At 42.0% G+C, this 14713-nt stretch overlaps 1 protein-coding gene across 2 annotated transcripts in view; it reads right to left on the bottom strand.

The window, feature by feature from the left end:
- Positions 1–14713, bottom strand: part of AFF3 (AF4/FMR2 family member 3) — a 331674-nt gene that overhangs the window by 31381 nt on the left and 285580 nt on the right. For both annotated transcript variants that reach the window (XM_027718125.2, XM_027718126.2), the window contains exons 10-13: positions 13699–13864; positions 5462–6499; positions 4085–4209; positions 238–439 (exon numbers count right to left, since the gene is read on the bottom strand). In XM_027718125.2, coding sequence (XP_027573926.2) covers positions 238–439; positions 4085–4209; positions 5462–6499; positions 13699–13864 — 1531 coding nt within the window. The remainder of the gene's footprint in view (positions 1–237; positions 440–4084; positions 4210–5461; positions 6500–13698; positions 13865–14713) is intronic.

Here is a 14713-nt window from a genome sequence, read left to right as displayed (position 1 = left end):
CATTAGCTTTTACCTTTTGCTTATGTAGCCTTTGTTATTTGCCCATTTTACAGCCTGCCCTCTTTCCTTTCTTCTGTGCCTTGCTAAGCTCCAAGCCAGAAAAGATGAACTTACAAAATAACATTCATTATTGCAATTTTTTTTTTGCATAATGTTTTGCAAAACTATTGTAGACTGCAATACAAAGTGAAAAATATACTGCTAGGCTATGTATTGTGAACAACAGCATACACTTACATTGAAGTCTCCGGGATGTGGCTGCGACTGGATTTCACCCTTTTGCTTTTTGCTGGAGGAGATGGAAGGTAATAGACTGCTGCCATTAGGTCTGCTGGAGGAAGTTAAATCATCGTTGGAGTATTTGTGTTTTGATGCATCAGAGAGGGGAGAGACGGGTGACCGAAGCATTTTCTCATTTTTATTTATTGGTATTGCCAAGCTGGAAATGGAAATTACAGTAATGGAGTGTCACAAAGCTGGCTTTGAGAAAAGTAAATGTTTTATATATTACCAAAACTTTGAATTTAAAACCTGCTGGCAGGATAAAGTCTATTGGTATCTGGAAACAAGCGTACAGTGTTGGGACCAAGAGTTCATTTACAAATTTGTATCATGTTTCTTCTCTTTCCCTTCAAGGCAAATTGTAATTCTGGAGTTAATATAAAGTCCGTATCACAGTACTTGAAAAAAAAAATACAGAGATAAATGGCCACTTGCTCACCATTTCTTAAGGGATAGCTGGAGACGAAGATTAGGCTCTGAAGTGTAAGTTCAGGTTATGGAGCCCTATTTCACCGTTACAGGTGACAATTTATAAGCCATGGCAATAAAACCATATGTGAACTAAAACAGGAAATGTGTTTAAAGATGACTGGCTTGTTTTTGTGCTCACTGCTCAGCCTTTGGTAGCACTGTTTATACTAATCTAATACAGATTTTGAAGATAAAGAAAGATAGGCTGTTAGTGCAGACAAAAGGAAGCATATGCAAACAGTAGACGCAGAGAAATGTGAGCTGCTCTGTCTTCTAAAGCAGAAAGCTATAACATAGACAGTATTTTCAGCTTCCATTTGTTCAAGAGAAGCTTTAGATGAAGAGAAGTCAGACAGACCATAAAAATATGCCCAGAAATAAACTTCAGATGCACTAACTTGAAGAAAATATTTAGCTGAAAATCTTAAAGCAACACACAAAAATTGGAAGTTTTTTAAGGAGACAGTTGACATTAAGACTAAAACTGCAATTAAGGTCAGAGAGACTATTTTAACACTATACCTTTCCCTGTCACATTCCCCTTTATTCAGACTATTACTTTTTATGGACAATTCTCACTTCTTTATAGTTACTGTATCAGACAATATACACTTAATGGAATTGCAAAAAAGAATATAGTAAGAACTATACTTCATCTCTGCACATAATTTCAGGGAACAGAGCTAATTAAATGTGCTCTTATCATACATTTGTCCATTTATCTGGCAAGTCTTTAAAAACTAGCTGTAAAAGAAGCCATGAATTGTAATTCAGAACCTTTACTGTTTCACAGCACGTAGTACCCTCAAAACACTATGTCAACTGTTTTGCTTTAATGACTGATGCTGTTTACAAAAGCAAAACTCTGGGTGTGTAAGACAGACAACTGTGCCCTTCTTCTCCCTCTAAGAAAAATAAGATCTTTAGCGCTATGTTGAATGTGCAGGCTGATACCGTAATTTCTTTTCCTCTCTTCAAACATAAACCCAGGGCTTGGCTAACCGTGTTTACACATCACTGTCAAAGTGTGGGCCTGAAGCAGCCAAGAGAAGCCACAGCTCTTTAGAAGTGTACCCAAGCCTCAAAAACTTGGCCCAGAGCTTGCGAGAAATAGCTGAAATTTGTAGTTTCAACTGCTCACCTTCCACATGGCCTTTGGCACATTGAGTAGGGCCCACCTAAACTTACTGCGAGCAGTCAAAGCGCAGCAGCACATCTTCTTATACTGAGAAGCCATGCAACCTGCAGCAAAGGACAGTCTCAGAACTGTCACCTGCTGGAAATGGACAGATTGTGGCATCTCATATAGGTGCAAGATATTTGGGGTATCTCTGCCTGAGCCTGCAGCCTTTCTTGTCAAACAGGACCTTACTTAGTCTGCACCTCAGACTCTAGTTCCACAGTACAAAATGCTCATGTCTGTAGGTGGTTTTGCTCCTCCCTTTGCTACCAGCCCTCAGCTGTGCTGCCAAAACTGTCTGGGCGACTGTATTGGGAGATGAATAATAATAACTGGGCAAAAAACCCCCCAAAAAAACAAAATGAAGGAAAAAAGGAAAAAGAAAATGGAAAAAGAAAAAGAGGAAAAAGAGATAGAAAAAGAAAAAAGGAAAAGGAAAAAAAACAAAGAAAAAGAAAATAGGAAAAAAGATAAAGAAAAAGAAAAAAAAGGAAAAAATAAAGAAAAAGAAAAAAGGAAAAGGAAAAAAGAGAAAATAAAAAGGAAAAGGAAAAGGAAAAGGAAAAGGAAAAGGAAAAGGAAAAGGAAAAGGAAAAAGGAAAAAGGAAAAAGGAAAGGAAAAGAGAGTTCTGGTTCTAAACAAGTTTCCTGAGTGTATTTACAGGAGATCCTCACAGGCATCTCTGGTGTTGTAACTGGAGAGGGGATGTGACAACATGAACAGCTTGCTGTTGCAAGAGTACCAGGAGGTCCTGATATCTGCACTGCTCGTTTAGCTACAGCCTCGGTAGCCCTTCCTCAGTTGTGGGAATATTAGCATTTGATATCATGTCCTACACTAGCACAAACCACAGAAACATCCTGGAAGCAGAACAAATCAGGAAACAATTAGGAGGCAAACATACATTTCAAATATTCTTTGTTTCTTTAATATACTGTTGCTACCAGAAGTACTGACTATAATGTTAAGAAAAACACATATTATTGCCCTGCTTCCTGCAAGCACAGAATTAACCCTGTGACACAGCAAGCTATGACAGCCATGCTACTCTCTGAAAATGAATACAATGTAAAATGTGACACTGTGGTAAGAGGAATGGCATGTCTGCATACTGTCACCCACAATAAAGCAAACTGTTCTGTGTATTGTTTTCACTATATGAAATGTATGTGACATGTCAGGACAAAGAAATTGAATGCACATTTTTGAATAACCACTATATATATTAGGTTTTGCCATGATTTTTTTCAGTATTAATGACAAGAGTTGCTCAAGCTCATCAAAGATATGTACAATAGAAAAGCCTACTATAAAAAATACGAATATTTTCTTATTTTATAGCAGTTTCAGCCCAAGAGATACCCTGATACTACCAGAAAAACGATTTAAAAAAAATACTGATGACCAGCATTGACCAAGCAGCATGCAGCTGAACTGAGAAGACGCATGTCTAAGTTTGACTTCTGGAAGCCTCCAGAGAAACTCAAGTGTGATTGCTCTGACATTGACAGGGGTCTGTGTGCATAAACCATGCCAGCAAGTGCTAAATATTCATCTTTTTTTTTCATGCCCTACATCCTTTTAAAATTTCACTTTTTTAAAAGTCTAAGTTCCTTGTCCTAGAGCACTTGCTAATTACACAGAATGGAATGCTGGTAGTCTCAAAAACAGTGGATCTCAAATATATTCTGGAAAAGAGTATTGCACGCATTGTTATGAATATTTTTTCAATGTTTTCCACAGAGCTGATACATAATTCTATGTATACAGTCAAACTTTAAGCTTGAAACTTGCAGCACTATAAGGTAAGGGCTATAAGATGGTTGTATATGTGAACTGGTACCTACAATACAGCGTTTATGACTATGTCTCAGACAATCACACTGCTCTAGCTATAATTACTCATTCCATGAGTCTCACACTTGAGCTCACAACTTCTTTGTGCAACAGGACAAAAATGCAAGTACATGAATATGTCAGGAGCTACTAACTTGTTCATTAAACCAGAAGAATGGAGACCGTAGTGGGTAATTTTTCAACATAAAATATAATAATTCAAAAATAAATCCCAATTAAGTAAAAAGTAACACACAGCATTAAACTGCAACAGTTTGTACGATTGAGTGATAAATAAGAAGGGAAAGGCTTACCTATTTTCATGCATATTGCAGTGATTTGCTGTTGTGATGCTGTGGGCAGAGGCAGCTAATCGTGAAGAACTCTCTTGTTCTAAGTGAGTTTTCTTGATGTCTCTGCACTCTTCCTCATTCTCACACTGATTGAAGAGAAAAGTAATAATTTTGTAGGTTTTGAATTTACTACAGATCCAAAAGTATTTCAACAAGTCAGGGGCTGGTATTTTCTGTCATTTTGTTACAATGATAATTTCTTTGAGTATATACTAACATGGATCAGAGATGATTGGGCCATGTCTTAAGAAAATAAAATCTAAAGAGCCAGTGTGTAAACAAATGAGAACTGTATAAAACTTGAATTGTTTCCACCACTTCGCCACTTGAAACAGGGCTGCTACCTTTCAGATACTAAAAAAAAAAAACCAAACCAAAAATTAAGTAAGATTAAACAATAGGGAAGACTGCTTTAGATAAATGGTCCTCAAAAATACACAGATCCATCTGCACATGTACAGTAGCTCAGAGGGCAACAGATGACTGCACAGCAAAACTGTCCGGAAATTGAGCAGATGGCGATTCCAGTTTGGAGTCACTTTTGGGGTCAGATCAGTACAAACAGACCAGAAAGCCTGCTTGGTGGGCAGCTGTGGCCATGAAGCGGAGGGGGTTTTCTCCTTAGCACCAGAAAGTGTGTGGGAGAGATTGGGTGGAGGGGTGGATGTGATCAGAGGGCTGTGCCCACCTGGCTGCTGTGACAGTGCTGCTGGGGAGGGGGCAACTAAGGGACTATGGTCCCACTTTTACAGAGCCCTGACGGAAAAAAGGGCCAACAGGGCGTGAGGGAGGCAGGTTCCAGAATCAGGCTGGTACCAGGTTTCCATGAGTGCACCCCCACAAAGCCAGGGCTCCCTGCTGGGGCTGAAGGGTTTGCCTCTTGCTGACAATCTAAGGGGAAAAAAGATGCTGCCTCTTCTTTTACCGCACACGCAGTGATGCCACGCAGACCATGACAAGACAGTAGATAGCTGTCCCTTTGCTGACCTGAGCATCACTTCCAAATGCTCAGTTTTTTGAGAGAAGCCTCATGAGGGAAAACTATCCTACTAAAAATGCAGTGCTTTTCGCTAAGCACGCAAAGGCATGTGCCAGCAGTGAATTCTGTCTCCAAGGGGCTGTGATCCCTCGTGATCAGCAGTTTCATCACCTCCTGGGATGGCAACTCCCCTGGGGTTTGGCCAGTCCCTACGTGGAGAGCAGGGACAAATCCCAGCTCTGAAATGCTCTCCTGGAGAAGACACTGCCATCGAGCACTGGATGTGGGCACAAGTGATGCCTGCCTCCCACTTGCTGGAGGCTCCCCTACCCCTTCTAATCGGTCCCCCAGAAGCTCACCTTGCGTTTCCTTCTAGATTTCGGTAAACCCTTCTCTGCGGGGGGTTCAGCACTACTACCCTGCGGGAGGCTGGCCGCCTGGTTTGCTTCGGCGCTCATGGCCAGCGGTTCTTCGGGCAAACGCTCTGGAATCCTGGACAAAAGAGCTAAGTCAATGTTGACCCACAGCGACTTTACCTCATCACTGTCTTTCAGAGGAGACAGGAGCTCATTCCTACCGAAAGGAACCAGGGTGTAAAACTGTTCCTCCAGCTCCTTTGCTATTTCAGTACTAGTCCTGGCATTAATTGAGCCAAAGGCACTGCAGCCGCCGTGGGGTTTGCTGGCGGTGCCGGTCCCCGCGTCCTTGGCACGCGGCTCGGACCCGGCTGCCGCTGGCGCCTTGGGCAGCGGGCGCTCCTCCCGCTCCGACTCAGAGCCGGAGTCAGAGGAGGATGAAGAGGATGAAGACTCGGTCTCGATGAACTCCTTGGATTTGGGCGCCGTTTTGCTCGGCCCCCGGGCCCGACGCTTCTCACCAGCTGCAGCTGAGCGGGGCTCCCGGCGATGCCCCGCTCTGCAGCCCCCGCCGCTGCCGGTGCCGCCGGGCCGGGCTCTCGGCGCCTCGCCAGCAGTGCCTTCAGGGAAACTGTGGCTCCGGGGGGGCTCCTCTGCGCCGGGGCAGTGGGGACCGTCTCCGGCGGAGGTCCTCTCGGCTCGCCGCGGTGCCTTCTTGCCCGCTGCCCGCCTCGGGGGCGCGCCGTCGGCAGCGAGGGGTGACTTCTGCCGGCTGCCCTTGCTGCCGGGCGCTTTGCTGGCGGTCCTGGGCCGCGGCCCGTCCCCGGCGGCGGTGGCGGTGCGGCTCTCCCCGCTGCGGTGCTCGGCCGGGCCCTCCGCCGAGGCCTTCTCACTTTCCTGCCGCTCGACTTTCACGCGGCCGTAGTAGGGATGGGCTTCCAGCGCTGGGCCATCTTGGTGGGTTAGGATGGGTGCTTTGTGCGTGGTAACTTTATTCAGCCACTTGTCCAGCTGCCACTTGTTGGACGACGGCGGCTCGGGCTGAAAGCCAAACAGATGGACACGAGCTTAGTGCCGACACCCTGCTGCCCCCACCCCGGGGATCCCTCGGGGGCGCAGAAGCGCCGTGTCCCTCCTAGTACCATAGAGATTTTCCTCTGGACCAAGAGCCACCCCCAGTCTACAGCAACCCCTGGGCACTGGCCCTGTGCGGCAGGACAGGGCTCGTGGGGCATGCCTGGCAAGTGGAGATGTTTTTGGTTTCAGAATGGCATTGGAAAAGAGGATGGCTTCTGTGATTCATCATTTCCCAGGGTGATTCACACAGCACAGTGGCATCGGCTTTACTGGGAAACACTTCTAAGTTTCCAAATAGAAAAAAATGTAATGGCGATAGGAAGGGATGAAAACAAGGCAGGGTACAAGGGAAGATAGCTAGTAGGAAAGCTAGGGATATGTATTCTGTGTCCTGTGCCATCACAGTAAATACAGAAAGTATTTGAAGAAGCATTTGGTGGGGAGTTGGAGGGCTAACCAGGCGATTTATGTAATCTGCCTGGTATTGATGTTATAATCCTCTGAGATCCCACAAACATTTGTTGTGTGGTGGTGCTGTCAAGTTCTCATTTTGGGAATATTGTGCGGCTGTTAGTTTTTCTCTTCATTTCTGTCACAACACCATCACGTTATAAGAGAGCATCTAAAACATAATGGTGTTTGGACAGGGAAGAAGTGGGATAATCATGATTTCAAATGTAACCACAGCTCAGATGATGTTATTTCAGAACAATATGCGAGTGTTTTCTAGTGCTTCTTGCAATCAGTAATTTGAACGTAATAAAATGAAGAAGAAAGGAAAAAAAACCAAAAAGAAATAAATGATGGAGTAGATGGCCAGCCATAACATAACCTCACAGAAGTGAAAGTGAAAAGTCTCCTAATTTCCTCAACTGCAACCAAAATTTGATTCACTAGGCTACTGCATATGAATAATCAAAAAGTGTGTCATGAGTCAAACATAAAAACCATCAATGCTCTGTAAGAAAGTTTGCTCAAGAGAGAATATCCACAGTATCTAACTTAAAAGAGTCTCTTACTTCTTTTTTAAAGTAGATGCCTGAGGGCAACACAGGTTTCCTGCACAGCCAAGGGTGCCTCCAGAATCACCCACTGAGGCTTGTATTCACTCTACATGGAGCAAAGGCTCCTAAAATAAGCAAAAAAATTAGACATTGAAATTCATATGATAAGAATATTCCTTCTAGCAAAAGTGTCTAGCTTACTTATTATTGAGCTAGCCAAAACCTATGGGAAGTTTGCTGGATTGCCTAAAGTTTATTTCTTTTAAAGCAGACTCCCTAATATCTTACATGAGGAATTTCTTTCCTGAGTTGTAAATCTTGAAAACAGATGGTCAATATTTCTCTTGGATGAAGCTGTATTTTTACAACTCTTAACTCTTTATCTAAAGTGAACAACACTTTTTTTTTATTGTTGTTGAAAATTCAGATAGATTTGTTTGGTGTCATTCATTGTGCACATACTGAATTTACTAGATATATAATAAAAGGTTCTATATACATGGAAGTCTTTCTACTGTTCAGGTGTATTTAAGAAAAAGGACATACATCAGAAGCACATGGGGAAAAATATACCTCTGCCCATAGTATAGGTTAGAGTGAGTGTTGCTTGAAAGTTCAAAACAATTCCAGTTTTTATGTTACATCCCATTCTGCTTCTTTATGTACCTTGTAATTCTTGAAAACAGTGGTTCACCAAATATGGATTTCAAGGGGTCACAGTAAACCAGCAGAAAACAGTGATTAAGTGCTACACTGCTATAACTTGGCAGTGCAGTACTTTCCTAGAGTGGTATGTCTGCTATTTAGGCAGAATAACTATAGTCCCATCAACCTATTAGCCAACTATGAAGTCCAATAAAAAGGATCAACAGTGTTGCCAGCTTTACTGATTTTGTCAGGAGTTTCAGGTGCACTTTTGGGGTTTATTTAAATAAAAATTTAAATCCTTGTGGCTGCTGGAAAAAATCCTTAAGATCTGTCTGCTGAAAAAATCCTTAAGATCTGTGCTAAAAAAATCCCTTAAGATGCATCTGCCAAAAGTAAAATGCCTACAGCCTATCGGGTAAATTAAAAAGAATCCAAATTTAAAAAATCATAATTTTAAAACTTTTCATACTAATTTTAGACCTGATACAGTTTTGGAATATTTGAGATTGTCAGTATATATGAGTGATGCCAATTCATTTTTGGAAATAATTTATTCAATCGATTGTTCTACCTGAAAATGACTGTACTTTGAAATCAAGTAAAAAAAGAAAGTACCTTGTGAGGGAACAAAATCATGACAGCCGAGAATGAATATCAGGCCTGGTAAAAAAAGGGATTGGGAACATTCCCTTGAAAGTTTTTGCCAGTCCATTTTACATGCCTAATTGTAATAATCTGTGGGAGAAAAAGAAAATCTCTAATTCTCCACTCCACACCATCCCTCTTAGTATGTTACATACCATTTTATGGAAGAAAAGTTGGTTTGCTTGAACTGGAAATTTTTCAGCAGCACGTAAGGATGGAAATGAATATATATGACCAGAGTATTCTGATACCAGAATGTTCTTTGCCCTTTGGTTTTTGTGTCATGGAATTGGGCTGCCCCCAGGGCCTTTTAGAGAACTGGCCAGATTTAAATTGGAGTAAAGCCTGTGGTGCCCAGTAACAGGAACAACACTCTGTGATCAGCTGACTTGCAATTAAATATAGGCTTGGCATGAAAACCCAAGCCAGGAAACTTAACAGGACACAGATAGTTTTGGGGATCAATGCACCACAGACATACACATGTGCCAGGCTTCATGGAGAAACAGAAGGATGTGATACATTTCCTTAAACGTGGGTGGATTCATCTGTACAATATAGACACCTATATCTGAGCTAGTCAACAAGTTCCTTCTCCAGTCAGTGGACTACTCTTGAAGGGTGTGAAAAATTCCATCTTGAAATAGGCATCTGAAATAGACCAGATCAGCTGGGCCCCAAAAACGTCTTTTCTTCGCCACAGACTGTAAGGGGAGGCTGAGGTGATGAGCAGATGTAGGTATCTACAGCAGAAGTGTGCAAATTTAGGTGGGATGACTCCCACACGGCGTATCTACATATCTCAGATCTCTTCAAGGCTGCAACCAGAGGTACGAGTGGCGTACATCCAAAAAGAAACTTTTGTCAAAACACTATCCAGAAACACTTCCTAGGGTAAAGGGCTGTTAAACAATGTCAGTGTAATGGGGTCACTCTACGGTTGTGAGGCACCTAAGGTGTGGCTAACATGGTAAACTTGAAGCATGACACCACTTTCACTCAGATATTAGATAGCCCATGTGCATGGACTTAGCCCACTCTGGGTAGGACTGAGCTATTTGCCATCCCTGCAGTCTACTCTGCCTATTGTAAATCCACATACAAATTTAACCTTATGGTAACTTGCTTGGGCTGCCCTGCTATTAAATACTTCATTCAGGGCAATCCCCTTACAAATCTGGTGCTTTCTCATTATATTTAAGGCATGGACGGCAATGATGATGATGATGATGATGATGATGATGATGATGATGATGATGATGGTGATTCTTCTTATTATTACTACTTTATTGATACTGTTAACACTGCTGCTAGTGCTTTAACAAGTTAGAACTGGGGATTCCTATATGTTAGGCACAGCACACTTATACTCTATGAGGTGGTTCTTGCCACAAAGAGTTTTCTCTGGAGGGAAGAGAGAGAGTAATTTGTAGTCTTACTCAAAAATAGGCCACAGGACAGCTAAAGCCCATGAATCCTATTTGCAAAGGTAGAGATAGTGTCTACAATTGGTCTAGTGGTAAAATCCCCTTTTCTTTTGTATATGTGAATCCTCAAAAAGGAGGACGAAACTTTATTGGTTGTGAACTAGTCACAACAGCAGTCTGTAAAGGACACTGCAATCTGCTAAGTGGGGCTGGTGGGCTCAGAAAAGGGCATCTTTGTCTTCTGGACCTGTTAGTGTTGAGTCTCCACTGATATCCTTTGTCCCATGTGATGGCTTCTCTGCTTCCTTCCTGCCCATTTTCCCCTCTTGTCATTCCCATAGTGGGAATTCACAGCTGTATAATCAAAGCCAGCTTTACTAAAGGTCTGCAGGATAATTCAATGGAACAAAGAACAAAAACCCCAAATTCTTAGTTTTAGAAATGTAGCTCTTTCTATAGATTTGACACCAAAGTTTTTTTCTACCATCTGAAATAATTGCAAGGACAAGACGTCATTGTTTTCCAGATTCCTCATTTATGACGTTAATTAAGGTCATTCAAAGAATTGATTACTTCAGCAAAGAAACAGGAGATAGAAGTCTCAGTCCCTTGTTCATAATTTTAGGTTTGGCAGTCCACAAATGTGTAACTACTCACAATAATGTCTGAGGCACCTTATTTGTCCACATCACTGAAACTAGTCTGAATGTTGTCTCCTGTTCTAGCTCAGACATTATTCTTAGTTTACTGCACACATAAAGTGTAGACAGCTGAGCTAGTCACTACAGGCTCTAAATAGTCAATGGAAAGAAACAGACACTTTTAGGGTGCAATTCATCTAATCTACTTTATATGTATGCTTTACAATAAGCTGCTTTTACACTCTAGGCTACTGCATTTAGACACCTGAGGACAACTTCAAGATCTCAAAATGAGGTGAGGAAAAAATTACAGAAGAAATGAAACAGCAATTGAATTGTTATATAACCTCATATGCAGAAGATACACTGTCCTAGAAATAAAAATCTTTGAGTATATGCATGTAATATTTCAGATTACGAGAGAAAATAAAAGAATGAAGGCTTCATAACGGTTTGCAGATTTCTAGATTAAGTTCCTCCCAATCTGGAAATATGGAGCACTGTGCTGGAGCACTCGAGTTCATTGTACCTGAATTTACCAGTTAATGCTAAATCAAAAGCAAAGATGTATTTGCTTTTTTTGTCTTATCCAATAGATTAAGTTCATTTTAAGACTAGTTCTGGAATTGAGTCCGCTACTTAAACTTAAGTGGACAGGACCTCCCTTCAAAGAGCTTCCAAGGACCTGTCTCTTTGCATTTACTGGTTAAGAAACTGGCATGTACTTTAGAAAGATGTCTTCACTGGGTGCATAAATGTAAGTTAAAGCATTTATGCAAAGCTGAAATGACTTCCAGAGACATCCTGTAAGCACATTTGAATTGGTGCCATCAGTCATACGATAGGCCTGGGAAAGCATTTGCCCTTGGGGAAAACACAGGTATCCTACTTCCCTGGGACACCCTGACCCTATCCATGTGTGCCATCTCCCATATCCCATCAAGGGATGAAAATGCCCTATGAAAATCACTGTAGCCTTCACATTTTTGGGTAATTTACATTTTTGTATATGCATGTTTCATACAGCATGTCCTAGAAGACAAACCGCACAAACATAATGCAAAGAGACAAGCAATCTGTTGGAGTGGTGCAGCTGTTTCGTGACAATGATCACTGACAACTCAGGCTCTGTACAAAAGTAGTTCCACAGATCTCGAGAGGATATGTATAAAATGGTTAAGAGGAGGCACTTCCTCCATGTTTCCATGACTCAATTCTCTGCTTGACTTTATGAAATCCATGACCTGCCTCAGTTAATTAACTTCACGCATTCCCAGAGGAATTGCTGCTCTAAAGTCCAAGCAGCATGGGTAACTGCCTAGATAGTAACCACTCTTCCGTTCCTGGGTACAATGCTTCTCCTCCTTTCACCTCATATTTCCTTCCTCTCACAATGTTTCCTTCTCTTTCTTCTCTTTGCCCCTTTTATTCCACCTTTCGAGATCCCCCAGGGAGAGGAGAGACCGAGCATGAGATCTCTGCACTAATTCCAGTGGGGAATTAGGCAGAGAGAAAACAAGGTCTTAACAGGTCAGATGAGAAAGCTCAGAATGGGAAGTAAGACATGGGGTACCGCAGGGAGGGCAACAGGTAAGAAAGACTGGAAGGAAGAGAGAGACATGTAAGAAAGGGACAAAATGAGAGGAAAATTAACTGGAAATGGATCTGAAAATACTGTGAAGGAAAGACAGACAGGAAGATAAGTGCTAAATAAGGAACAAAAGCAACAGAACCTGAGAAAACTATATTAAGGATGTTTCTGTGAGTGCTGCATTTTGCCTGATTGGCTCCAAATAACCAAGGAAAAGATGAGGAAAGGTTTGCTGTTTTTTCAGTGTCATTTTTTTCAAGTGAGAGAATAGGTGAGGTATAGTTTTGGGGGGAGAAGTCTGGTGATTGGATGCTTTATGTGGAGTAGGAAAATTCATCGACTGTATTTCACGTGTATTTACAATCTTGCCACTAAATTTTTGAATATTTTTACATACATTAATGTGTGTGATGTGGCTGTGGAGTTCATGGTTTAATTCTAAAGGTGTGTATTGACAAAAATATGTAGAAATGTCAATCCTGGTAGAAAAGCAGAGCAGAGAAAGTAGCTTTGTTGTGTCTGTTGATCCTTCTGTAGAGGTGAAAGCAGGTGGTGTCAGTACTGGCAGCTTAATTGTAGTTTGGCTAGGGCTTGTCTACATGTGGAAATTTTCAGTACTAGCTTTCCAGATGACAAGTTTGGGCTCAATGTTTTGCACCATGAGTAATTAAGTTTAGTCCATTTTGGAGGTGGATTAAAATAAATCACACAAAGGCAGCAGTAGGAGAGAATAATTCACTTATAGAGTGAGACAAGGGAAGTGTGTCAGTGAAAACTGTTTTGCTTTAAAAATCCACCCGCAAACTGATTTTATAACAGCTTCCTGCGTGGCGAGCCTTTAGTTCCCTTGCAGTGCCGGGAGCCCACATCAGGATTTAAACACTGAGCAAGTCATTGCTATGGAGGCAGAATTGCATAAAACTTCAAGCAAGCTGTGAGCTTTGCAAGGTGGTCCACTCATCTCCAATTTAAGGAAAACATCACAGGCTTATTTCTTTCTTCATTTTTGTTTTATATCCTTTAATCTGCCCCGGGATCCCTGACCACTTGCATCTCACAGCATGCCAGGAGGAGGATCCCTGGGCCCTTCTCTTCCATTTTTTTGTATATCTCCCCACAGGCTCCTTGTGTTGGCTTGGCTGGGAAAAGGTCTGAGTGGGTGTAATAATGGAGTGCACCCTAAATCCTAAAGAGCAGAAGCCCTTACCTCTGGGCTGGAGTAATGCGAGGGCTTGCTGCCGTCACTCTCGCTGGAGCTGCTTTCACTCTCTGAGTCAGACTCTGAGCTGGTCTCGGATTCACTGGAGCTGCTGCTGCTTGACCCCTTGCTGGAGAGTCCTGAGGCTCGGGCATTGGGCTGTGGCACCACCAGGCTGCCAGCCCCACACACAGCCCATCGGGGAGGGGGGAGGGAAGAAAAGAAAACAGGAACATAAAAAAACCCACATGTAAAAACCATGGTGTTTTAGGGAGCATACCTCTCTGAATGCCTGTGAGCTTGTCTCTGCTGCTAACGAATGGTGAAGTGAGTTCAACATTACATTGCTATAATTGGGGGGGGGGGGAAATATGGGATTACTCTCATATCCATTTAAATACATAGCTTTTGCCATTTCTTCTTCATCTGAGAGAGGGTCAAGTTTTCGCTTTAGCTTTAACATTTTAAGATATATTAAAAATACCAAATGTTTGAAAAAACAGAGTACAGAAAGCAATTTTACACTGTCTAATGAACACTCAGCACAGAGGTGGAAGCAGGAGATCAAAAAGATGAACAGTTCAACTGAGTTGAACCCCACACTACCAGTCATAAGTAGTAATAGCAATAACCATAAAAATAACCATAATTATACATCTTCACTGGAGCTTCCAACCCCCATCTTCTGTTTTGCATACTTCTTCACCTACCCATAAACTGTTCGGTTACCTGTATATACCATCTTGATATTGACAACTCAAAATCTGAGACTCTCAGCTTACAAAAACTTGAAGAGCTCAGGGTTGTGTTTTTGCATGTCACCAGTGCAGTGCTTCTTAGAAGTTATGTTTGCATGCAAGTGTTTGTATTTTCAGGCTTGGCAGCAGCAGAAATGTATGTTTTCCTGAAATAGTTGACCATGCATATTAAAAATATCACAGTCATAAAGACCTGAGTGTGAAATATCTTATTAAGTCATCCAGCTTATTCCCCAGGCAATGGATGATTGTTCCCTACAGCAGGG

The sequence above is a fragment of the Pipra filicauda genome, unplaced genomic scaffold, assembly GCF_003945595.2.
Source record: "Pipra filicauda isolate LSUMZ 115617 unplaced genomic scaffold, ASM394559v2 scaffold83_size3615187_pilon, whole genome shotgun sequence".
Classification (NCBI taxonomy): Eukaryota; Metazoa; Chordata; class Aves; order Passeriformes; family Pipridae; genus Pipra; species Pipra filicauda.
Note: the sequence above shows the minus strand (reverse complement) of the source record. Positions and strands in the feature narration are given on the sequence as shown.